Source organism: Vanessa atalanta, chromosome 14 (genome assembly GCF_905147765.1).
Source record: "Vanessa atalanta chromosome 14, ilVanAtal1.2, whole genome shotgun sequence".
NCBI lineage: Eukaryota > Metazoa > Arthropoda > Insecta > Lepidoptera > Nymphalidae > Vanessa > Vanessa atalanta.
Genome location: NC_061884.1, coordinates 11,635,926 through 11,662,797, shown reverse-complemented (window position 1 = coordinate 11,662,797; position 26,872 = coordinate 11,635,926). Strand labels below are relative to the sequence as shown.

The following is a 26,872-nucleotide window of genomic DNA, read 5'->3' as shown; positions in this document are numbered from 1 at the left end:
AAGGTGTAAACAATATTTAACTTGTTCATTTATAATACAACGCCATTCCACTTAAATGCTTACACCTAATGTAATCTTTTTGTTTTGGCGTTTTTATAGATAATGGCATAGAACCCTTCTTGCGCGAGTCCCGATCGCATTTGGCCGGATTTTTTTTTAACATTTCACGAACGCATTCCACGCAGAACTTAAAGTAAGTTCTTACCGAATAGCTACACTGGAGGCCGTAATTTTATTTCAAAGAAATCTTCCATGAAGAAAATTACAAAAGTTATTTTTATCCTTGAAAAAAGTTAAACAGGGCTTATGTACTTGGGTGGGATAATCTTTGTTTGAAGAAGTTTTATTTTCTAATAGTAGGCCCGCTTTGTTTGGGTTTAGATAATCAGCTTCCACAGTTGGTATTGATGATATGGGTTTAAGGCATTCCATAGGAAGTCGAAACTTAACTCATAACCAATTAAAGTCTCTACATAATGTACAGGACAGACTTTAATATTAATTATTTATTGTTTTATATATTGTGGTTGAAAAAAAACTGAAAGGTTAGGTTAGGTTGTTGAAATGTTAAAAAAAAATGCAATGCTATGAAAAGGTAGGTACCGTGCCTAGGCGACTGAGCTCCGCTCCAATATATATAAAAAATGAGTGTTTTTTTTGTAAAAAAATGCGTATTCTTGATGAAATAAAAATATTTACAAACCAAAACCTTACCTTATAACAAATCGGTTTCAATATACACGAAATAAAAGTTATATAATACTGGCTTTTTCGGTGACTTCGCCCGCTTGTTGGGGTTCGTAGGTTTGTAAGTTTTTGGCATAAAATATACATCATGATAAAATATATTACCTTGCGGCTCAAACTTGCTTCATAAAAATTATTTGCAAATTTCGCCAAATTGGTTCGGTAGTTTAGGGTTATTTTCGCATACAGAATATAAGTATAGATTTACAAGAACTCCGCATTTAATAATAGGTATAAAATAATGCAATTCTTATACAAATGAAGGCAAACAATCCAAGATAGAGATTAGTAAATGGCGTGTACAACACGATCTCAACTCTACTAATGAATGCCTTAAGCTACAATCTGCATTCATTGAATATAAATTACAATTTTGAACACGATGCTGTAATCTTATTTATATTTAACATTTAATAACTTTAAATTACAATTCCTTGACATTGCATTGATTACTTATTTTAATAATGTACTTTTACTTGATGGTAGGGCTTTGTGCAAGCCTAATCTACTCAGACGATAGGTACCATCCACTCATTAGCCTTAAAACTCCAGTACTCAATACTTTTTGATCTCGTTTTGAAGGGGGAGTGAGCCAGTGTAACTACCGGGACATAATATCTCAGTCTCCAAGGTTGGATATGGTATAGCTAATATTTCTTACAGCGCCATTGTCTATGGGCGGTCACCACTTACCATCAGGTGGCCCATTAGCATGTTCGTCTACCTATATAATAAAAAGCTTTATTATTTAGATCAACATTATAAACTATTATGTTCAAGGCAAGAGTGAATAGGCATCCTCAAAAATAACGCGTACCATCTTTGATCGCATAAGTACCTAGGTGCCATGACCATATCCTTTTGACTATAGACTTTATACTATGTGCTCTAACTGGGTCATAATAAAAATACACTTCACTCAGTTGGCTTTTACAATCACATTTGGTTTGTCGTTTTAGAGGATTTTATTAGATGTAAAGATTCCACTGGTTCGTGGTTCATTCGTGGTGTTGTTTCTACCAAAAAAAAAACCAAATACATCTTTTTCAACGTTCATAAAATTACGGCAAGAATATGGTATTGCATACCATAAATATATGGATGATGATGTATTCCTTACCAATTTCAAAGAAGACCGTCTAACTACGCAGGACATATTAAATTGCAAAAGTGTGCACTCTATTCCCCCCCACTCAATATGTGACGGCTAATCCGATACGACTGGAAAGAGTTCGGACCAGGACCGACGGCTTTACGTGTCTTTCGAGATACGGGATTGAACACACTTCCAACTTCCAGATTCCGGTATATATTAGTGACTGTGATTCAGGTTCGACCTGATGTTTGAATCGTGGGCCTCGAAATCTGCCGCCTTAAATCTAACCACGTCACCAATGAGGAAATCAAAATAGATCAATCAAAATAAATAACTGGATATATATATTTTGATACTATTAAATAAATAAATAAACCCCCACATCGACAACAATACAAAACTCTCTTATATAAGCGGTGTTCTATATATAAACGTTCCTATTACACAATGTTATACGACAATTTTAATACATGTTGCACAAATGTTACGTTATGGCTTATTGCACACTGGTGTATACAAATGCATACGGTACACCAGATACATTTATATTTGCATACGACAGATATCTCTGAAATGTAAAACCCCGCAGAGAAAAGCCACAGTAAGAAATTAAAATAACTATTAAAATACTTCTACGTATACTATAAAGTTAAGCTGAAATGGTGAACTCGTAAACTGTGTTAGTAAAAGTTTTTTAATCTAGAAGATAACCAGGTTAAATCTAAAATTCGCTAAAATATGTCGAAATATTTTACCGAGCTGTTTTGTGAGATAAAAGCTGAGTTGGTAAGCTTAGTATCGATCCGTTTATAACTTCGATGATGTTACTAAGTTGGGAACATTAAATACCACTTAGTTTTACAATGGGGCAAAATGAGAACGTTATGTTAAAAACGACTTATGTAAAAGTATATTAAGTTAAAATCTATAGGTTTTTCTTTTGTTTGTGCGTCAATCATAATACTATTAGCAAACGGTTTAATTTTACTTCTAAAGTTTTGATAACAGCTTCGTTGAGTTGAAAGATGGCCCAGTGGTTAGAACGCGTGCATCTTAACCGATGATTGCGTGCTCAAACACAGGCAAGCACCACTGAATTTTCATGTGCTTAATTATGTTTAATTTGTAATTCATCTCGGCGGTGAAGGAAAACATCGTGAGGAAACCAGCTTGTGTCTAATTTCAACGAAATTCTGCCACATGTGTATCCACCAACCCGCATTGGAGCAGCGTGATGGAATATGTTCCAAACTTTCTCCTCAAAAAGGAGAGTAGGACTTAGCCCAGCAGTGGGAAATTAACAGACTGTTAATGCGATTATTATTATCTTTCTTTTTAATAAAACCGTTTGATTTAAAACATTGTATTTAACCGTTTTATTTATTCCTTACGTAATATTTATTTTATTTACTGGCTTGATATTACGATACCTTTTTACTAGAGCCCGATCCGTAATCGACAAATTTTACTTATAAAAGTATTTTCATTTAGTGTTTTATTCGGTAAATATATCGGAATGATTACCGCGGAAGTGTCCGTTGATGGTTAAGGGCTGTTAAATTTTTTGAATTCCATTGAACCTTCGCCTTTATTTTTATTGAATGCCCAACGAAGCGGATGTATGTTATTGTAGCGCCGAGATAGCCCAGTGGATAGAACTCGTGAATCTTGATTGTAGATAACTGGATCGATGCGCGCAAACACCGAGTTTTAGTGAGCTTGATTTGTATTTATGGTTCATCTTGTGCACAGTGGTGAAGCAAAATATCTTGAAAATCCGTATATTGTGTCGAATGGAATAGATATGTCAGATTTGTGGATTCAACCTGTATTGAAGCAGAGAGGAAACTTTTTGCAAACAATGAGCTACATTGTTGGCTGGATTAATACAATAATAAAGTGATTATAACGAAATCATTAACTTATCTGAGATAGTCTGACATTTGTTTTTTTATTTATATATCTTAGAGATATTTTACACTAACAGTTGAGGTTTTTTTTTTTTAAATTGTAAACCGATACACATAACTCACAATAGAAAATGCAGCACTTTTCGGAGATAGATTTAGTAAGCTATCTGAGATTATTATATAAGTGTGACATGAACGTGAATTTCATATTCTTATTTCAAATGTATTCAACATAAAAAATAAACTCTCAGCAACAAAAAAAATCAGCTTATTCGTTTTTTTTAAATTTATTTATTTAATAAATAAACAAACATACCCAATATTAATTATCACATTATTATAACAGTGACAAAGTACGAGCATTCGTATACTCGTATATATAAATGATAATTTTAGACGTCTTGGTTAGTACTCACTGGTTATTCAACTGCCAATTTAAGCCTTTAAACCATTGAAACGCAAGGTTAAGTAAGCCTGTGTAATTGCAGACTCACGTGATGTCTCTACTAAAACGTGGTTTGCTTTGTAAAATATTATATTGATAATATTAAAGCATGTTTGTGGATTTACATGAATGATACATAAATCATTTTATCTTATACCTGATCGTAAATGGTCACCCCATAGAAAATGACCATTTGAGAAATATTAACCATTCCTTACATCGCCCATGCGCCGCCAACTTAAGCTAAGGTGTTATGTCCCTTGTGCCTGTAGTTAAACTAAGTAACTCCTTTCAAGCCGAAACATAGCAATACTAAGTATTGCCGTGTCGGAGACGGACTTGCACAAAGCCCTACCACCGACTGAATTCACATAACATGTATAAGTTCAGATATTTTTCTTTAAAACACACACACGACATAGATATTATACGTTGATATACACGTGGAAAGAAAAAAGAGACAAAAACGTATTTGTCTCTTTCCATCATCATCGATTCGATATTCGCAAGAACAAGTCAACGCCTTATTTAACTATACCCTCTAAACAACAATTTATACAACGTAAAAATGCATAATAAAGAAACAACTTTATTCTTACGTATATCGTTCTTTACCTTAATAAAGATAAAAATTCATTGAACCAATATAATTTTGTTTTCATAGGATTTATAAACCCTGAAGCTATATCCATAAAGAGGTGGAACTTTGAATCTGGATTTAGAGGGTTTACCGCTATTGGGAAGCTTAAGGTCAGAGCCGTACTTACTTTATAGCGTTAAATAGCTTCAATTAATACGATAAAATTTTGCATTTTTTTTTTATTTGCAGCCTGTAAATTTCCCAGTGCTGGGCTACAGGCCTCCTCTCCTTTGAGGAGAAGGTTTGGAGCATATTCCACCACGCTGCTCCAATGCTGGTTGGTGGAATACACATGTGGCAGAATTTCGTTGAAATTAGACACATGCAGGTTTCCTCACGATGTTTACCTTCACCGCCGAGCACGAGATGAATTACAAAACACAAATTAAGTACATGAAAATTTGTATTTCGGTTTGAACCCGAAATTATCGGTTAAGATGCACGCGTTCTAACCACTGGGCCATCTCGGCTTTACGATAAAATACGTCTTGTATTTTTTCACACCTCGAACACGAAGCGTGTTAGTTCTGTTATAGTCAGAGAAATATCGGGTTTCACTCACAACTTAGCTTTTTTTATTATTATTATTCGTGATATGTTTTGATAACATAATAAATACGAACATTTCTTTCGTCAAGACCGAAAAAAATTAATGGTTACATACATACATCTTACATTAACGGCCTGTAAATTTCCCACTGTTGGCAAAGGCCCTCTCTCCCTTTGAGGACATGGTTTGGAGCATACATTCCACCACGCTGCTCCAATGCCGTTTGGTGGAAAACTCATGTGGCAGAATTTCATTGAAATTAGACACACGCAGGTTTCCTCACGATGTTTTCCTTCACCGCTGAGCACAAGATGAATTATAAACACAAATTAAGACATTATACAGAACCGTTTGTTCGTTTACAGTATCGATAATATTTACACTATGTTCTATGTATGTATATCGATAACAGTGTTGCTACAAATAAAATTGTAGAATATAAATATCGATAAAATATGTCGTGAAATATTGTGACGGGTCATGAAAGATGGGTTTTAAAATCGTCTCTGAATCTTTAGTGTAATAAATCGTAAATTCGTTGAAAATATCTTGAATTTTTAAACTTCATGGCTGTTTCTTATTTACCTTTGTATTATATAAAGCAAAAAAAAGTAACGGCCAGTAAATGTCCCACTGCTAGGCTAAGACTTCTCTTCCTTTCAGGGGAGAGTTTGGATTCAATTACACCACGCTGCTGCGATGGTGTGGATGTGGCAGAGTTTCGTTGAAATTAGGCACATGTGGGTTTCCTCACGATGTTTTCCTTCACCACCGAGCACAAGTTCGAGGAAATTCCGTAGTGCTTGCCTAAGTTTGAATCCGCAATCATCGGATAAAACGCACATGTTATAACATGGGTCATCTCGGTTTAGTGTTATTTTATTTTCATTAGGACAACCAACAGTAGATACAATATCACATTCAGATATGGTAGATACACATGTGGCGGAATTTCGCAAGGAGGTTTCCTCGCGATGTTTTCCTTCATCGCCGAGCACGAGTTCGAGGAAATTCTGTGGTACTTGCCTAGGCTTGAACCCGAAATCATCGGTTAAGATGCATGCGTTCTAACCACTGGGCCATCTCGGCTCTTAATTAATTAATGGTTATAAAAAGTGAACTGATATTTTCTCTCAAAGAAAGTTTAAAATTTTAAACAATAATAATATTGTCAAAAAGCTGTGTTGTTAGAAGAGAATCTAGAAGAAAGGTATGACCAGTAACAACGGACGGACCACTTTAACGAATGTCACGTTTGTTTTAACTAGATGAGGAAACTCCCTGTCCGTTTTTAAAACTAATTTACTTGTGTTTGTCTTTGCAGTTTAATTTTTGTGTAAACTTTTATTTGGTTTATTAAAATCATTTTAATTTAGTTTAAGTATTAATTTTATTCCTTTGTGTTCTTTCCGCATATTGTAATAAAAGTAATTTATATTAAGGAATTGCTCTGGTGTAGTTAAGTGTTGCTTTTAACAAAAAAAACCGGATGCTAATAGTATATTAATTATAAATATCAAACTATCGAATATCGAAAATCGCGTAAATCATTATATTAAAAAAATATACTATTTTCAATAGCATGAGTAGTAAATACTTTGAACTTGAACTGACATGATATCATTCAAACACAGGCCTTAACCACCCCCTATTTTGACCCCTCTAAAACCATCTTTATACCAAATTTCATCTAAATCGGTTCAGCGGCTGAAGCGTTAAGAGGTAACACACAAAGATACTTTCGTATTTGTAATATTTATTTAATTAAATTTAATATTCGTTATAGATTAGTGAAAAATTGCGTTTTAGATGAATTTCAGTAAGGTTGTTTTCGAATCTTTAAAATAAATAAAAATAGATGTAAGTAGTTTGGTATATTAGTATTGTAGTATTAAATATTTAAGAAAAACACGTGTCCGGAAATTATTATTTTAATGATTGAAAACTGTTTGATTATTAAATTTATAATATTTGGTGAATTCTGAGATGTTAAATTAGTCTGTAATATTTTAGCGTTCATAAATAGGTGATATATTGAGTGAATAGTTCCCCTATCCAATTTTGTTGTAAAGGGCCGAGCACCCGCCGGTATCGAGAAGATAACGCCTGGTGACGCTGTAAAGGCCAGTAGGGCCAACAGCACGACTACAAATAGCCACAAAAAATCGGTATCGAGAGGCTTGTTCGAGCCGTCGAAGCGATCGGACCTCCTCAGCTTGGAATAAATCAAAGAATATATTATAGATATATCAATTTCATACCTTCGACGATGGATATCCAAACCCTGACATTCGTTACGTCAGCAATGCTGACGTCATGTTTTTTAAAATCAAGCTGAGACAAGATACTCCGTCATATATATATATAGAGCGATGTGCATAATTTATTAAAGTTTAAGTTAGCAAATGATATGGATCGTATAAATCTTAGTTAGATCTAAATTAGATCTGTAGAATTCAGTTTGGGTTTAATTTAAAGCACGGCGTCTCGCTATATTTGAGTGGTTGTTTAGATTTACGGAACTAGTTGGTATACTCGATGGTTATGTTCGTAGAATCACTTCCTAAATGAAGTAAAAAAGAACACGTTTTTTTTTTATTATTTGAATCGTATTCAAGCGGATAAAAAAGTACTCCGTTTTTATATGTTTTTCATTCCTGAATGTACGTGTTTATGTTACAGTCACTTAAGTTTTAAAGCACTCGTGGCAATTCAAAATAACTTCTCTTTATTACTTTTCTTTGCTACTAATTAAATCAGTATTTTCAATGTTCAATTAAATATATGCTTATATTTGTAAAGTTGGAGTATTTGCTTGTTTGAACGAGAATCTCAGGATGTACAAGAATGGTTAGAAAATATGTTTGCGTTTTGCTTGTAACGTTACAAACCAAGATTTACTTTTGAGCATTACGTTACAGTACAGCCTGACTGACTGACGAGCGTTATCCTGGAATGTAACAATCGAATCAGTGGCGTTTATAATATCAGACGTTTTGGTCACATTAAGCGTAGTCAGATTGATCGATAATGTTAATTGCGAAAAAAAAAACAATATTGATGTAATAACTTATTTGAATAATAATGATCCAGCTTGGACGCACGCCATATTGGATTTAAGTCACGTGACAATTTTTTTCGTATTCCTGACAGCTAACCTTTTCATTTGATATCCATATCAAGGGGGTGGATTTCAAACAGCAAGTCAGCCATCTTGGGTAGGCCGCCATATTGGATTTGTAATGACGTTTCTTAGCTAGTCATGTATTCATTATTAATCAGAACTCAGAGCATGTGCAAAATTTCATAAGTGGGTTAAATTAAGATTCCAAGATTTTCTTAATACATAGTTACATGTGAAGCTAATATAAGCGTGTCAAAACGGCAAATTTTGCGAGATTTTAAACTGTAATCTTTGGCTCTTAGAACTCTACTGTTATTATTCAAGCGAATTCTCCCAGTGAGAGACCGCCCTAAGATAGCCCATTTATTGAGAAACGATGTAGACTATATAACATAACTCTGCGTTATACGGACACGGAGCAATGACGTTTAACGCGGGTGAATCGGTGCGAACAGTTAATTTGTCTACGTACATAATAAAACAAGTTCTTGTTTTAGTCGTAAAGTCGAAACTCACCACAGAATACGTGAAATATCTCAATTATGAGTGACATTGACTTAATATTATTCTACTACCAAATAGCAATAAATAGTATTGTTTTTTTTTTGTGGAAAGGAAATAACATCTTAGTTCTGTTGTACAATTATTATTAATATATATCCGTTAGAAAATTTTCTAGTCACTCTTCCCATTTAAAAAAAAATTAGAGCATTTACAGAATCCATGGACTAACAAAGTAAGTCGAAAAAAAAAGTATAAAATAATTATATTATCGTATATATATATTCCTCTCTATATTGAATTGGTTCATTACGCTAAGGTTTTTTTATTGTGCACTTTTAAAATTGTAAAATTATTGTGTCAAAAAAAAAATTAATAAACATCCTGAGTTTCTTTCCTGTTCTAACCGTAGATTTTTGACGATCTATATTTCATAAAGTCTTTAATGGTATAAAAATGATTAAGATGACAGTGAATTGTCACGAGCTTAAAGAGTTGCGGTGAAAGGTGAACCAGTCACAAAATGTGTACTCTGGTTATACGCCGCCGGGCAAACTAAAATGTTACGTCCCTTGTGATTGTAATAATCACTCAGTCACTGTTCAAACCGAAACACATCAATACAAGTATTGATGTTTGGCGGCAGCTTACTGGCTTATACACATCCCAAAGGGCTTGCACAGAGTCCTATACAGCTTTTAAACGATATAGGTGGGACTTTGTCAAAATAAATTAATGAAACTCCGAGCAATATACCAATAGGAGTAGATGTATATTTTAGTTTAAAAGGATAAACTCTTACACTGGGCAAAAATGAACCAGCTATTCTAGTGGAGGCAATGTAGTATGGTAAAAGACAGATGAGATAATTTGTCAGATTTTTTGCGACAGACAATGTTTCTGAACTGAACGTAAAGAATGAAAAGTTGCATTCAATTCGTACCTAAACTATCAACTCAGCAAAGTCGAATATTTTTCCGTCAAAACCATTTCACACAGAAACGCTACAAATATAAAGATTCAATGAAAATCGTTCTTGATTTTTTACTCTCATTACACCCATAGAATTTTTACTATTACTATATATTTTACTTTACATATATTCTGACGTCTAAAAACCGTTACTTAAATGAAAAACGTTGCCAAAAATGCGGACTCATCAAAATCAGACCTTATTAAACAAAATACGTTTTACTCAAATGCTTCATTTTTAACCTTCAAATTTTACACTCATCTCAGCCAAAGAAGTTTTGCTTCAACCAGAATTGTAAGCTGTTACATTTTTTTTGTGACGTGTAACTACGAGAGCTTGCAAACAAAGCACTAACTAGGCCAATGTCAGGTCAGCAGGCCCACCTCAGAATACCTTCAGAGAACGGGGTTCTCTCGGAATAATTGACAGAATCGATATTAAAACATGACAAATCATTTACATTTTATTGATGTAACGAAAAAAAATAGTAGAAATATAATTATACAAACAATCAAATAAGTTCATGGACCATGCTCTAAGATATCCAATTATTGGTATTGGCAAAGGACACCTGAACAACCTTGATGGCTATTTTTTTTTTAATGTAAAGACAATGAGAAAAGTCGCTAGTAAACTTTTAATACTAGTTGTGTACCCGGTAAGATGTGACAATGAAAACATTATACATTACAGCAACCAATCGGATTTCCCTAAGTATGTTTTCGGTAATCCATGTTTCGATATTTTGTTTTTGGAAAACAATAAATTTTCACCTTAATAAGCTCCTTTAGGAGACGAATTTTTGAAAAGTCCTTAGTGCTCAGCACGTACTATAAGGAATTCCTGTGCAAATTTTTATTCTATTAGACCCATCGGCTTCGGCTGCTTTGGTTGATAGTATATACATATATCGACCAACCCGCATTGGAGCAGCGTGGTGGAATATACTACAAAACTTCTCCTCAAAAAGGAGAGGAGGCCTTAGCCCAGCAGTGGGACATTTACAGGCTGTTAATGCAAAAAAAGATATTATATTAGTATTAGTGAAAGTATTATTGTTGAGATCGTAAATCTCTTTATTGCACACAATTTATTACGTATAGTATAAACTAATTTATTAGTGAATCTTAAGTTCAAACGCGGTCAATCATCACAAAAATTTCACGTAACATATATAATCACCTCGACTTCGCATGGGTGCAAATTATTAATAAAAAATGTTATAATATAAATATATACCTATAGTACTCGGGAATAATTTAGCTTCATAACTGATTTTTTTTTAGAATTTGGTCATTAATTCTGGAGATTACCAACAAACAAATTATAAGTCGTTATAAAATAATATAGATTTCGCACTCTGCTGTTTTAAACATTGTACAATCGTCAGGAAACCACTCCTACCACCATGTTTATATCGCGAAATAAGCTCCAAGACTTCTATTCACGAGGAGAGGAAGATGGTCGGGCTTTCTTAGTTATTCTAGCGCCAACTAACAAAACTTGGTAGTGATTTTTCTGATTTGAACGGTGAGTGAGTGAGTAATGATCAGATCTCGTGATGCACACTAACCGATCCCTAAAAGGCGGTTCATTTCTCCGTCTGCTTTCTCAAATAAATTAAAAAAGAATAATAAAATAAAAAATCGTGAAAATGGTAGAATTAGCAATAGCTCGTAGTAATAATCTTTACAATCATTAAAACGAATTCACATTTAATAGTAGAATAAAACGCTAATATCAGCGACTACCAAGTACTTGAACATCGTTAAAAAAATTCTAAAAGGCCTTTCTTCAGTTCGTTACAAAAGCAATATTCCCGTTCTCGAGTAATCCTTGACCTCATTGTAAAAACAGGAATATGGATATATTTTAAAAAGGACTCTATAGCTGGGTTCTAAGGTCCGTTTTGGTTTGAAGATTCTACCTTTCAGATTCAGGTGATACGATATCTTTGCTGCGTATATCTTTCCTTGATATATTATTCTTTGTCACGTTTTAGTGTACGGTTTAAATGGGTTAGCCATTATTCACTTGGCGAGTTTAAGTGTTTTTTTTTTCGTGTGACTACGTAAGTCAAATTTTATTTTATTTTATAAAAAACTTTAATAGCCTTAATACCGGCAAAAGAAACTCAGCTGGGATTTTCGTTGATTTTTATTGTTTAAATAAGATATTCAATATAACAAAGAAAGAGGCAGGAGGCGATCGTTTCATTCCCAAGGTGCGCATCAAACGTGAACTCGCTATAACTTCAAAACTAATCTCTTATTATCTTACCCATTCCTTTCAGAAAAAGACTAGAGATGTGCCGATTATAACTTTGGCCGACTAGCCGACTAACTAGGCGGCCGACTAATCGGCCTCTTGATTTTTGCTTTGCACAGGTCAGAGCGGTGTTTTTGTGTAAATAAAGTGTTATTGTTCATTGATGAAAGAGCTTAAGATATTTAAAAAAAGCTAAAGAGCTTGCGAGAATTAATATTTCATCATATCAAAAATAAAGTCTTTTAAAATATTTATTTTGACGAATTGGATAATGGTTCATGTATATACAAGTGTAACCAGATACAAATAATGATTTATCTAAAATTATTTATATTGTAATAATTATAATTCTAGTTAAACAATGTATTTCCTCCAATAAATATTTTATCAAGAAATATATGTAATAAAAGAAACCAGTGGTTTCTTGGCCGACTAGTCGAAACATCTTTAAAAAAAACGTACTATATCAGTGTTGAAAATACTAACACTCTAAATATAGGACATATTTTGTATTTGGGTGAAACAATTTTGCCTCAGTGACGTTTCGCCCCAAATTCGATTAATTCGATTTTGTAACGTACCCCCCCCCCCCCCCCCGCGCGCACCCAAAGACATTTAAAATTACTAGGCCGATGTTCAGCCGTCATTGTACTATTTTCAGGCGTAAACTGATGTATTTGCGATGTAAATATACACGTATGTAGGCCAGGAGCAGGCAAGCTTATTACCATACCGAGTCTCATTCAAATATAAAGGTGACTTATTATCATTAGAAGTGTCACGATGCGTGCACAGATAACATATTATTAAAAACAACTATACCTGAATACAATAAAAAAAAATCTTTATTTAAAAAATAAACTCGAAACAAATTAATAATTAAAAAGACTAAAGAACAAAATATGAGATTAATGTTATAAAGTAAATCAAAATAACTATGTTCTTACTATCGTGTTTGTCTTTAAGGTCGATTTTAACCCTAAAGCAAATGATGATAATTTCACGTATGATTAAGAGCACATTTTCAATGTATGATATAGCTAACCCTGTGAGATAAAATAAACGTCCTCCTGACCGATTTTCTGCTAGGATAGCCAATCTCAAGGAGCCTAGCCAACTAAGCAGGACATATTATAGTATATTAGTGTGCACAAACACAGGTGTACTATCTATTCACTCATCTCATAATGCATTCAAGCACGAGACACACTTTCAACTTCCAGACTTCGGCTCGACCTGGATCTAGAAGCCAGGAATGGGGATCTGGAGATCTGGCCAATGAGGCAGTCGAACGCGTGCACCTTAACCGATGATTTCGGGTTCAAACCTAGGCAGGCCACTGAATTTTCATGTGCTTAATTTGTGTTTATAATTCATCTTGTACTCGGCGGTGAAGGAAAACATCGTGAGGAAACCTGCATGTGTATTCCACCAACCCGCATTGGAGCAGCGTGGTGGAATATGCTTCAAACCTTCTCCTCAAAAGGGAGCGGAGGCCTTAGCCCAGCAGTGGGAAATTTACAGGCTACTAATGTATGTAAAAACTATAATACCAATGTTTATACATACAGGTTACTGCTGCGGTCAGAAATAAACCATACTATAGAACATTCTAGAATTTTCATAGAGTAATTACTTCATATGGCAAAGTATTTTCGAGAGTCGTAAATTATTTATAGGTTAACGCACCACACGTCAAGGCGCAGGGAGCAGGGTGGTATCAAAGTGTTTTACGACCGGCCAGCCGAGATGGAATCATAATTCCCTTACTAGACACATTATTGTAATAAAGGGCTATTTAATGGTTTATTTTTATAATATAATAAAAATGATACCAAACCAAGTTAGTCAGGTCGGCGCTTGCGAGTATTTTTGAATCTAAATTTAAAAAAAAACACTGATTCGAAATTAATATTCTACTGAGAAGCAACTCAGTAATAATTATCTTTCATCGATCGGAATAAACAATTGCAGAGCACGTCCTCAGTCACCAGAGACAACCAAAAATGATTTTGGCGCCAAAGAACACGAGAAGAATCAACCCTATGTAACCTAACCCTATACAGGAAGAAATGTATATTACTTTATAATATCGTAGCTTGCTCCAGGATGCGTTAACTTCGTGGAGTTAGAATATACAGGACGAACTGTATGACCTAAAAATAAACTTTAATAACAACAAACTATGTTGCCAAGTACAAGAGTAATATCAGACTAAACTGAGTAGCACGTTAATTTTCTTGCAAAATAATTAAAATGTTGTCTAGTATATTTAATTGAGTTATGAAATGACTTTTTTTTTTGTTATTTATCATTAGAGTAAGATAATAGACACGTCATTGGATCGTTGAGCGATTTGATTTCATATTTAAAATGAAATTATTTAAATGTTAACAGACGTAAGTCGCGTCTTTTTTTAGAAAAGATATGGTCATTATATTTTGCTACGTTAAGTAAAAAGTAAGCTAATTTGCTTGTTGGTAGGGCATCATATATTTTACCGCCAAACAGTAATACTTAGTATTGCTAAGTGTAACTACAGGCAAATGAAAACATAGTGATCACCCAAACCAACCTTGGAGTTGGTGGTTTGGTTGGTTGGAGATGTAAGAAATGGTGAAAATTTCTTACAACAGTGGTGATAACTTACCATCAGATGGCACATTTGCCCGCCCTACCTATTTTATAAAACAAAATAAACAAAAAAAACTAATATTTTATATCAATCTTATTAATAATAATACTTCAGTATACCGTTAAAGTATTATTCACTAGTTTTCTCCCGCAGCTACACTAGGGGTTGGTCGTTAGGTGTTAGGCATACATAAGCCTCTCCTTCCTTGGAATTCAAGTTTGCTTTATACCAAATTTTATCAAGTTCAATTCTGTGATTTGGCCGTGAAAGAGCAACAGACAAACAGACAAACGTAGTTCCTTTCGCATTTATAATATATACTAATGTCTATACATTACTAGCGCCCCGCCTCGGCTTCGCACGGGTGCAATGTTGATACTAAATATACATACTACAGAATGTCATTATGTACAAAATTCATATGCTTTTTGTCATTAGACAATACAAACTCCTAGTCCCTGCATTTTATCTTCGAAAATCTGTAATATCTTCGAAAAAAATCATTTAAATTACATGCTGTAAAGTGCCATATTGATATGTATTTAATGTACAATGCATTTAAGGTACTTAATTGGGTTGGGATTAAAATCGCTTCTAAATTATGCTATTATTTCTGGTAGAAAATTAAGGTTTATTTTTTAAATGGTTATTGTGAGTTATCCCTAAAAGATAGACATATACCATCGCGGACTTTTTTGAAGACCTTTTTAAAGTGTACAATACTGTAGTACATTACTTAGATCAATCTTTTAGGGTTCAGCCAGCGTTTGCAATCTAAGCGCAAAACAATTTATTTATTTACGACATCACATTAGAAACCTCTAAAATTATCAGTGTTTCTCTACTGTATTGTGCATGTTTTATATATATAAATCTTCCTTGAATCACTCTATCTATTAAAAAAAACCCGCATCAAAATCCGTTGTGTAATTTCAAAAATCTAAGCATACACAGGGACAGATAGCTGTAAGCGACTTTGTTTTATACTATGTAAAGAATAAACACGTACTCTTACTAAAGTGATCTAATTATATTTTAAAATATTTTACTTTATTTCTGATGCTGGTATTTGAAGTATTGTTGCGCTAAATCTGTTGAAATTAACATATTTACGTCATAAAATTTACATTCGGTGACATTTCTGAAATAGAAATAATATTAGTAGTATGATGGATAGCGGTTATATTTTCACACCTTTATGCAGACAGTTCACTCTGTATAATGTTGGAACCCGTCTGGGTAATACAACTCATCCTTTATTGTACATCCAGGTATATTACTGGCTCAAAGAGCATAATGTCATGTTAGTTCCTAAGGTTTGGGTGGCGTTTTGTGAATTGACGTTTGATGAATAGTCATTATTTCTTACAGTGCTATGTCAAGCGATCAATTAATCAATCAATCAAAATATACTTTATTCAAGTAGGCTTTTACAAGCACTTTTGAATCTTCATTTAACAAATTATTTAAAGGAAATCTATCACCGGTTCGGAATGTAGATTCTACCGAGAAGAACCGGCAAGAAACTCAGTAGTTACTCTTTTTCAACATATAAAAAGACAGTCATGTTAGTTAAATACAATTATATATGTATGTTATATCTCCTGCCTGGAAGTCAACAAGCATTAACTCCACGCTTTTTATCATCTATATAATCTTGGTGATCAATATTTTTCCTCCCTATAAACTAGCTAAATCTGCGGTTTTATCCGTATATTTAGTACACAAAACATAATACCCCATTTTACCCCCTCAAGGGGTGAATTAAAAAAGTAGCCTATATCCTTGTCCGGGTCTCAAACTATTTCCATATTAGATTTCATCTAAATCAGCTCAGCGGTTTAAGCGTGAAGAGGTAACAGACAGAGTTATTTTCGCATTTATAATATTAGTATACATGACTGATTTACCTGTAATTATATATATCCGTATATAGTAAATATACGGTTTCTAAATTGGACAAAGTAATGTTTTTGGACCGAAGTTCTTTTACGCGGAATACAGTAGAAAAACTAGCAGTCACGTCACGAAGGGAAACGCTTTATCCAGGCGATCGTTCCGTCTCTTTTCTTTATATCTGTGTCTTTATACGGTTGTGTATAATACTATCAAAACTTATTCTTATTATTTTATTTAAATAAAATAATAATTATAAAAAATAAAATAATAAAATAATAATTATTCTAGGCTAAGGGTTTCTTTTATAGGAGAGGGTTTGCGGCTCACTAGCTGAGCTATTTCAATAAGAGTTGATGAATACACATGAGGCAGATTTCCTTACGATTTATTTCTAACCGCAAATTTTATTATAAACATAAATTTCAGTGGTGCTCGTCTTGATTTGAACCCGCAACTTACGATGCTTGAAACACTATCTTTTCTCGGCACGTAATTTTATTTGAGCGATACATTTTAGCCGGGAATATAATAATGGAATACTTTTCCTCTCACTTCTCCGACTCTGTTTACTGACCCAAATAGACTCATGAGCATTGTTGCGTTTAATCGGACATAACGCAAGAGGGTTAGTGATTTTCACATAACTCAGCTTTCCCAGGAAGCTGGGTATTAAGCTACTATTTGATAGCATGTTCAAATACTACCAATAATACTCTTAATTGCTATCATTAAATATATTTATTAATTAACAATAAATTTAAACTACTTTCATTGATTTGGAATAGACAGATTCTACTGAGACGAACCGACAAGTAGTTCCGTGTAATAAATATTATTTTCTAACAATTAATATAAATTAAATAATGATTTATATAAAATAAAAATAATAAGAATAGTATATAACACTAAACCGAAATGACCCAGTAGTTAGAACATGTGCTTTTTATCCAATGACTGTGGATTCAAACCTAGGCAAGCACTACCGAATTTCCTCGTACTTGTGCTCGGCGGTGAAGGAAAACATTGTGAGAAAACCTGTATGTGTATCCACCACCGCAGCAGCGAGGTGGAACTGAATACAAACTGGCTCCTCAAAGGAAGGGAAGCCTTAGCCTAGCAGTAGGACATTTACTGGCCGTTACTTTTTTTTTTATTTATATAATGCAAAGGCAAATAAGAAACAGATATGAAATTTAAAAATACAAGACATTTTCAACAAATTTACGATTTATTACACTAAAGATTCAGAGACGTTTTAAAAAACCTATCTTTCATGACCCGTCACAGTATTTCACGACAGATTTTATCGATATTTATATTCTACAGTTTTATTGTAGCAACACTGTTATCGATAACAATATACATACATAGTACATAGTGTAAATATTATCGATACTGTAAACGAATAAAACAGATAATGTTTTACAATAAAATTAGGATATATTGATTTGTTAAAAAATACTTCAAAACAACAATTTATATAATGCCTTGGACAAAGAAAAAATTGAGCGGAAAACGCCTAATAAAAAGTAAAATTTCAGTTAGGCGGCCTCTAAGCTCTAAATATTATAATTCATAAATATGTTTAAGCATATTCTTCTTCGTGGTGTATCAGTAGATAGAACACGGTATAATATCCATAATTCTACTTGGTGGTAAGGCTTTGTGCAAGCCTGTCTAGATAGGTTCTACTTTCTCATCATCCAACGTCTATCTATAAGCCTCATTATCAATATCCTTAAGTAATTTAACGTTACAAATTTTAGTACTCAAACATTTATATGATCAACTCATAATATTGAATCAATTAAGAGTTCAGAACCTGATGTACAGTATCTACCCATTTTAAGAACCAGTCTCCTCAAATATATGACCTAGCTGATAAGACTTACTTCTTTTTAATCGATCATTTTATACATCATTATATTCAACCGTCAAACAGTAATATTTAATATTTATGCGTTAAGAATTGAAGGATGAGTGAGCCAGTGTAACTGCAGGCATAAGGGATATAACATTAATATATCTTACTATATATATATATATATATATATATAGATATATTGCTAAGGTCTATACATATTTAAATGAAGTAAAGAGATTATTTTCTTGCTACGCCCAAACCGATTGTGTCAGTGTAGTGTGTTCACTTATAGTAGACAAAAGGTAAATAAAAATGTAATGGAGGTAGGCGAGGAAAACTCGTGCAGTCGACGTCAGAGGGTGCGCGGAGCTGTCAGTCAGCTTGTGATCCTGACAGGCGCAGCTCTGTCGGAACGTTGGATAAAATAATAAATTACGATTACCTTAAATATTAAACACAAGTCTGACACTGACACATGGGAAAGTAAAGATAATACATTTAAAACTGTTGAGGCATTTCAAAGTTATTGAAAACACAAACGACATACATCATGATCCCTCAAAACAATACACTTCTTTTCTGTGCAATCGTGTAAAAAATTATGATCGCAGCAAACTCAAATGTATAATTTGAAAAAAAGAACGTATTTAATAAGCAAATTTACTGTTACGTGTTGCTACTACAAAAAAAGACGGTATGAAAATTATACTTTATTCTTTGGCTTACGGATCCCCTTTGAACTTTTTTTTATATTCGCTTGAATAATTAATTTTGACTTTATTATAAACAGAAGCTTACTGTATTTTTAATTAAAATTCCAAAATGATACGAATTTGTTTTGGCAAAGGACCGACAGCATACGGCGCGGGTACAACATTTTGTCTGAAATCCACATTTAGATTGGTAAGAAGTATTGTAACGTTTTGTTTGAAAAATTTTATAAATTTTTGCTTTTTTACAATTGGCTTTAATATGACGAAATTATAACATAGTTCTTTCTTACAGTGTTACTAATAAGTTAAATAAGAAAATAAATGTTTACTTCACGTTACTATAATGTGACAAGGTTTAAACAAAACTAAGAGCTCGTGTAGCGCTGCTCTCGTAATAGAAGTGAAACTTCTTAAAAACATAATTATCTATTTCTCTATTTGTGTACGTCATAATATTGTCGTGATGTGCCCTTTTAATTTGACTCAATTCTCTTCCAACCTATCAATTATCGAATGAGAAGATTCACTTCTAAAATTAAATATTCTTCTTAAATAATTGAATATGTATTATATTAAGTTAAATAAATGTTTACGTCACAAAACTTTAATATTAAAAGTACAAAAAAATCCTTTATTATTTCATCCTTATAACCAGTATAAGTTAAATAAAATATAAAAGCTTCACCTATAATTGTTGTAAGCAGGTGTTTAGTTAAACGATGATTTATGTCTGTCTGTCATTATCGATTTGACATTCGGCAGCAGACACTACATCATTGTCAAACTAATCACACATTTAACTTCATAATTTTATAGATAAAGCCATAACACCGATGTGGCCAGGGCTAAAAAATAATTAAATACCTTTTTTATTTTTATAATCTGTATTTAAAACAAAATATAATTATGTATTTTAAATATGTTTAATACTTTAATTATATGATATAATTTTTTGTTTTACTTTGTAAATAGAAAAATGTTAGCATATTTTAATCAAAGGCTGGATGTTGAATGAAATTGAATTTTTAATGAATAATTTATATTTTTTAATTATATACAATATAGCTTTTTAAATATTTTCTATTCTCGTACTAATAGTTAAATTTTATTTCCATAAAGAAACAGTTAAATAAAATATATCATTAATTAATTAAATTATTAAAATTAATTGAAAATATCTGTCATGCTTACTACTAATTTTAAGTGAATTAATTAAATATTACCTTAATATTATTGATATAAAACGAATTTTATTTAAGATGATCGTTGTTTTTTAACATGACATTACCTAAATAAAAATTTTAGAATAAAAATCAAATGGTTTCGATTTTTTATTTTGGAAATAAAGTAATAATTTCTAAACACAAATTCAAATATGTTTTATTATTCATAGTAAATGTCAGTGCAGAGTTAAACATGAAAATTCTACATTATACGCAAATCTCTTTTTATAAATTTTACTGATATGTATATATATAAGTCGTTGGTAGAAAAATATACCTTAATTTCGAAATATAATTATAATTATTGCGTAGCATAAAGACGATAACATACGACCTTTTGAATTTCAAAAAGACTAAATTACTTCAATCGTCTTTACTATTCAACTCTTTGCACCAATAATAATGACATGTTTGTATTTTGACTGCAAAGTATAAATGTAAACCTAAAAGTTATCTTCTAAATATACATTTAAAATAATTAATAATTGAGACTATTTTTACTGTTCCTTACATCTCCAATGCAAGGAATGGTTAAAATTAAAATTATTTCTTACATCATCAATGCTTATAGTTGAGGGGTGACCACTTATCATCAAGGGGTCCAATTGCCCGTCCGCCAAATTATTTCCTAATTACAAAAAAATATATAATAAAATGTTACGAAATTGCTTTTGAATGAATTGGCATTTTTTCTGGAAAGGTTCATTTCTATTTTTCTTTTGTTATGATTATTTTATGTAACCGTAACAAAAGAGTATTTAATCCATGATTTTCAATAAAGCTTTTCAACATTATATAATATATTTTATTAAAAAAAATCTTATTTTATCTCATATAAAACAAATGAATATAAAAACACAACGTTTAACATACCTAATTGAAACCGTAGACATTTTAACAAATTAGCCTTAACAATATTTATATAATCAACTCAGGATTTTTTTTGGTATATCTAGAACTAACTTTAACATAAAACATAGACAATTCAAAGAAAAAATTAACACATAAAATTATTTACAGATTATTCGAAGAAAACCAAGATCTCCTAAATATGTTTGAAAAGTTTCGTCAGTACAGGACGAAGGAAGAGCAAATTAACTCCATGGAACTCGCGGAGCATGCGAACAATGTCATGAACACCTTGGACGAGGGTATTAAAGGGCTGGATGATTTAGACAACTTCTTTGAATATATACACCAAGTTGGAGCAAGTCACAGACGGATACCTGGATTTAAAGTAGAATATTTTTGGGTAAGTACACATGGAGTAACCTATAAACCTACTCTTCAAAAGAGTAGAGGAGCCTTTTCCTTTTTCCTAGAAGTAAGACATTAACAGGCTGTTATCCTTTACTTTTTTTAAGTACATTACAACGTCACGTCACAAATAATTATATATATGACGGAGGAAGAGCCTCAGTTTCATGTATGGTCCATAATTACTAACTTCCAAGCAGTAGGCTTCGATGGGTAATGTTGGAACTACGAAACACAGTAGATTAATGAACTCGTTTATAATTCAATCGCTTAGCTATAACTAGGAACGCGCGTGGGTTTTATTATTCGACTTCACTCGCCGGCTGCTGCTCGAGAAGTGTCGAGTGCGCCGCTTAGCCGGTGAATCATTGATTCCGTCGAGCGCCGACAGAGGGCGCTAGCGTTCCAAAGACGACACGCTTGTGACATGTGACACCTTAAAATATATTACGATCAGCAATCAAACGTATAATTTAATACATATATTGCATATATACTAATATTAAACCATACGTTCGAATAGATTTTGATGTTTCAATCCGTAGGTGGACTTTGAAATAGGCTACCTGATGCTGAGTGGTTACTCCAACCCATAGACATTGGTATTGCAATAAATATTAACTACCCCCTATATCGCCAATGCGCCACCAACCTTGAGAATTAATATTTTATGACCCTCGTGCCTGTAGTTACTAGCTCACTCCCCCTTGAAACTGCAACAAAACGATATTACGATCACTGCTGTTTTGCGATACAATATCTAATAATGGTAGCTACCAAGACCAGTAATACCGAGTAGTAGTATTATTTAATATCTTATTGAAATATTAAAGTGATAATCCGATGGCATATATATAATCTAAAATAGTTTACGTGCTAGATTGGACAGGAACTAAGGATTTTAAGTCCTATTTGAAATTAATTTCAAGGTCGCCACTGAGAATTTCTTGCAAAACCCCGCTAACTTGTTATTGGCATTGTATGATATAAAAAATGTATGATGTACAAACACCTATAAATACTATATACCTACATCACAATTTTAATATGATTATTTATTAAAGATGATATTTTTTATACATAATTCTATCAGTGGAATTTTCTGAGCTCGAATAATTAGGATAATAGCTGTCATAAAGCGTGCGAGAAAGACTTAAAATATTCATCACGCTGAGCCCTCACGTGGGCTTCCCGTTCCTCAGCGAGTCTCCGTAATCATCCCTAACGCAGTAACGCTGTCAAATCAAATCAAATCAAATCAATTTATTCAAGTGAACTTTGCAATAAATCGTTTTCGAATCGTCAATATTTAAACACTACCACCGTTCCTAGGCTAGAAGATCCAGCAATAATACTATTAATAAAATAAATGTTCGATCTAAGAATGTTAAGTAAATTATGAAATTGGATCACCAGTCTTTTGGCAGATCGAAGCATCAAGGTCGTTGTCGACGGTGCATGCTCTGACTTGAAATTCGTCAATTCTGGTGTTCCACAAGGCTATGTTCTATCACCCACTCTATTACTTCTGCATATCAATGAAAAATCCATACATATTTTGAATACACATTTAAAAATGAAAATATATCGAAGTTCGAAATTTAAATTTAAATTGGTATTGCTATAAATATCATGAAAGGAAATGTCAAATATTATTAGAGGAATAAATAACATCAAAGAACTCAATAAGATCCTATTACGAGTGACACGGAAACATCGCGAACTTTTTAAAATGACCGTTCTTTTGATAAAAATTCGAGCAATATCAATTTCTCTCGAACCTTTATAATGAATATTGAATTTTTTTACCTCCAATTTGATTATTACTAGGAAATATTTAAACACTTATTTAAATTTGGATATATTTTCATTGGGAGATAAATGTTAAAAATCTTTTCTTGTCGATGTTTATTTGTGAAACATATAAAAATTACTAGAAAGATTAGAATTTTCAGTTAAAACTCGAACTTAGGAAATGAGACGTGTTCCAATGCCGTACACAAAAATCAGATGAAGCGAAAATATAAGCTTTTCAGAGTTATATCCGGACCATTTACTAATCTGCCTAAAAAAACGAGTACGTCACATCTATCAGAGCTTTCTTGGGTAATGACCATCAGCCCTATAGATAAAATGAACCTTATCATCTACAAAATTTAAGTCAAATTTCTTTGAACACGATCGCTGACAAAACTCAAAATTACTTTAGAATGGAATCTTCCTGGTGGAAAAAACGTTTCACTGCTCTCAGTGTACTTAATCGAATACGCGATCAATTGTATCATTGTATATAAATTTTCATATTTTTACAGAAAATCGAAACACCGTTCCTAGCAGCAGTGGAGTCAACCCTCGGCGACAGATACACGCCGAACGTTGAAAACATATACAAAATAACCATCAAGTTCATACTGCAGACCCTCGTCGATGGATACGAAAAAGCAGCCGCCAAAGCGAATCCCACATGAACTGACTGCGAGCTGATAGAATAACTGGTATTAACTTCTACTTGAAACTCGATTACCGTATGTATGTATTATTGCATTTATATGAATTAAAATTTTAATTGCTCGCTGATGACAAACGAACATTACACGATCACGTTTAAACGTATATTAATATACTTTCCCCGATTCTACAACAAAAATATATTTCCCTCTCTGTCACTCTCTCAGTACGTATAAAATTAGATTACGTAAAGTAATTTGATTATATAAAATTGTTACTCACCGTCTAAGATACGGGTTCAAATAATAAAGGAGTCACTGTAATATCTTTTTTTTTAAATAAATATTTTAAAGATGATTGTACTGGATCTTTTAATTCACATTGAATGTTGTACAATAAGATCGATAAATGTCTATTATAGCCTTACCGATGTATGTTATCCTATTTGCACACGTCGTGGTCGCAAACTGACTGAATATCTGTTTGTTAAGTGTCTGTGTGACAAAACGATAAACAAATATTTATGATTGTGACAAAAACCCGAATGTAAAGTATGTCTTTACGTAGTAAACAAAGTCGCTTAACGTAGTCTGTACGCTTAGATATTTAAAACTACGCAACGGATTTTAATATGGATTTCATTCGTTGGGAGAATGAAGAGACTAGTTTAAGGTTTAAATGTAAAATACAGGCATATTATTATAGCCGAGAAAAGATTTGCAATACGGAAAAAACAATATTTTGTAAACCCTTATTGTAATCACGTGAAGGAAAAATAACTAGTAAAATATAAATGGAAAATCAGTTATTTCATGCGACGCAAAAGTGTATCATCTTACACGTTCTCCTCGCTATATTGAATAAATATTTTCACGTATCTATAACAGAAAAACAACTCATGGATATCGTAATAAAAAACCATTTTTTCGGTACAGTGAATAGATTTCACGATTGAACACACAGTTGAATATAACGTTTATTTTGTCAATAACATTATTTTTTTTACTCGAGAGGTTTGTTCATAACTAAAAGATAATAAAATTAAATGGCATCGGACATGTGATTTTATTAATTTAAGTGCTTCTTTTTGTTTCGTTTCCTTCCGTTAATAATTATGATAAAGTTTATGCATAGAAAATTAAACTGTTATATAAATATTTAAACAGATATATATTTAAGTTTAATAATATATAGTTTATTAGCTACTCGACCCGGCTTACCCGGCCCGGATACTTTAAAGGTTTATACACAAATTTTAGATTGAAGAGCACAATAAAAAAATCTTGTATTTTTCCGGCTACGAAAGTTGAGATTCGCAATTTTTCTGTACTATAATATGCACGTATTATAAATGTAAACCTTCCTTTTGATTTATTGACGAAAATCATATTAAAACCCGTTGCGTAAGTAAAAGGATCTAAGGGTACATGACGGTAAGTGACTTTATTTTATACTATGTAGAGACTATAATTTTTTTGCTGTTGTATTTTGCATTTCGTAAATATAATTCATCTGTTTACGCTCTTCAAATCCTACGACATATCGTAATACTAAAAATCGTATGTATACGGTAATTGAGATTCATAATAATTTTGAAAAGTAAACTATATACTGTATTAAAGGATTTTGATTAAGATTAAAATTCATAAAATACAGATAAAAAATAATTGAATTATATATATTTAAAATAATCATTTCTTACTGTAAATAATTAGTAATTGTCAATTGAAAATGTAATTATTTTTAATGTATTTGTTACCTATAGAAACCTTTTTAAATATTTTCATAATAAGCTGTATAAATTATTACATTATTAATTATATATTAAAAAAAAAAAAAACTTTATTGTACTCAGCTGCGCTATTCAGTAAGGACTTTTCGAATTATAACGGTGAGACGGCTTAGAACATTTCACGAGGGAGATACGAAGTGAGTCCTTACAGAATAGCACTACTGTATTCTGTTCTGAGTATTAAATTTATTGAATTTTATTTTGTACATACCATTACGCACAAACTAAGAACATTCTCGTCATTATTGGATATCCCATTACTTCTCTCTCTTAGGCAGCACTGTAACGATCTAAGATTGTATTTTGAGCATTACATTACAGTGCCGCCTGACTGACAAGCATTCGCCTGTAATGTTACAATCACTCGAGTCAATTGTTTCTACACAATAATCGATTCCTCTGTCTCACTAAGGTAATGTTACAAATCGGTTTCATAAGCTATAATGCTCTGTTCTTCTAACTTTTGTAATGCTGGAATCAAACTGTTACGATTCAGGCAAACGCTCACGGTGTAGGAACGCCGTAAGGAATGTATAATCGTTGACATTTGATAATTGTAACGTACATCATTTGTCAATAAGCGGGATTATATATAGCAGAAAAAAATATATAATACCATACAGATAATAAAATTAATGATAACTAAACTCAGGATACAATAAAAGTGGAAGCGATTAAAGTACGTTTTACTTTAGATAAGTTTACTTAATTAAGTCGTAAATATGTAAATACTATTCTTGATTTTTTGTTGTTTCGAAATTTAATATTTTAAATAAGGCTGGATACA

The 26,872-nt window shown here is 32.4% G+C and overlaps 1 protein-coding gene across 1 annotated transcript in view; it reads left to right on the top strand.

The window, feature by feature from the left end:
* Window positions 1-25,887, top strand: part of LOC125068810 (neuroglobin-like) — a 142,633-nt gene extending 116,746 nt beyond the window's left edge. The window contains exons 4-6 of the mRNA XM_047678129.1: window positions 21,609-21,840; window positions 24,158-25,370; window positions 25,496-25,887. Of these exons, the coding sequence (XP_047534085.1) occupies window positions 21,609-21,840; window positions 24,158-24,313 (388 nt within the window). The 3' untranslated portion in view covers window positions 24,314-25,370; window positions 25,496-25,887. The remainder of the gene's footprint in view (window positions 1-21,608; window positions 21,841-24,157; window positions 25,371-25,495) is intronic.
* The last annotated feature ends 985 nt before the right edge of the window (window positions 25,888-26,872 follow it).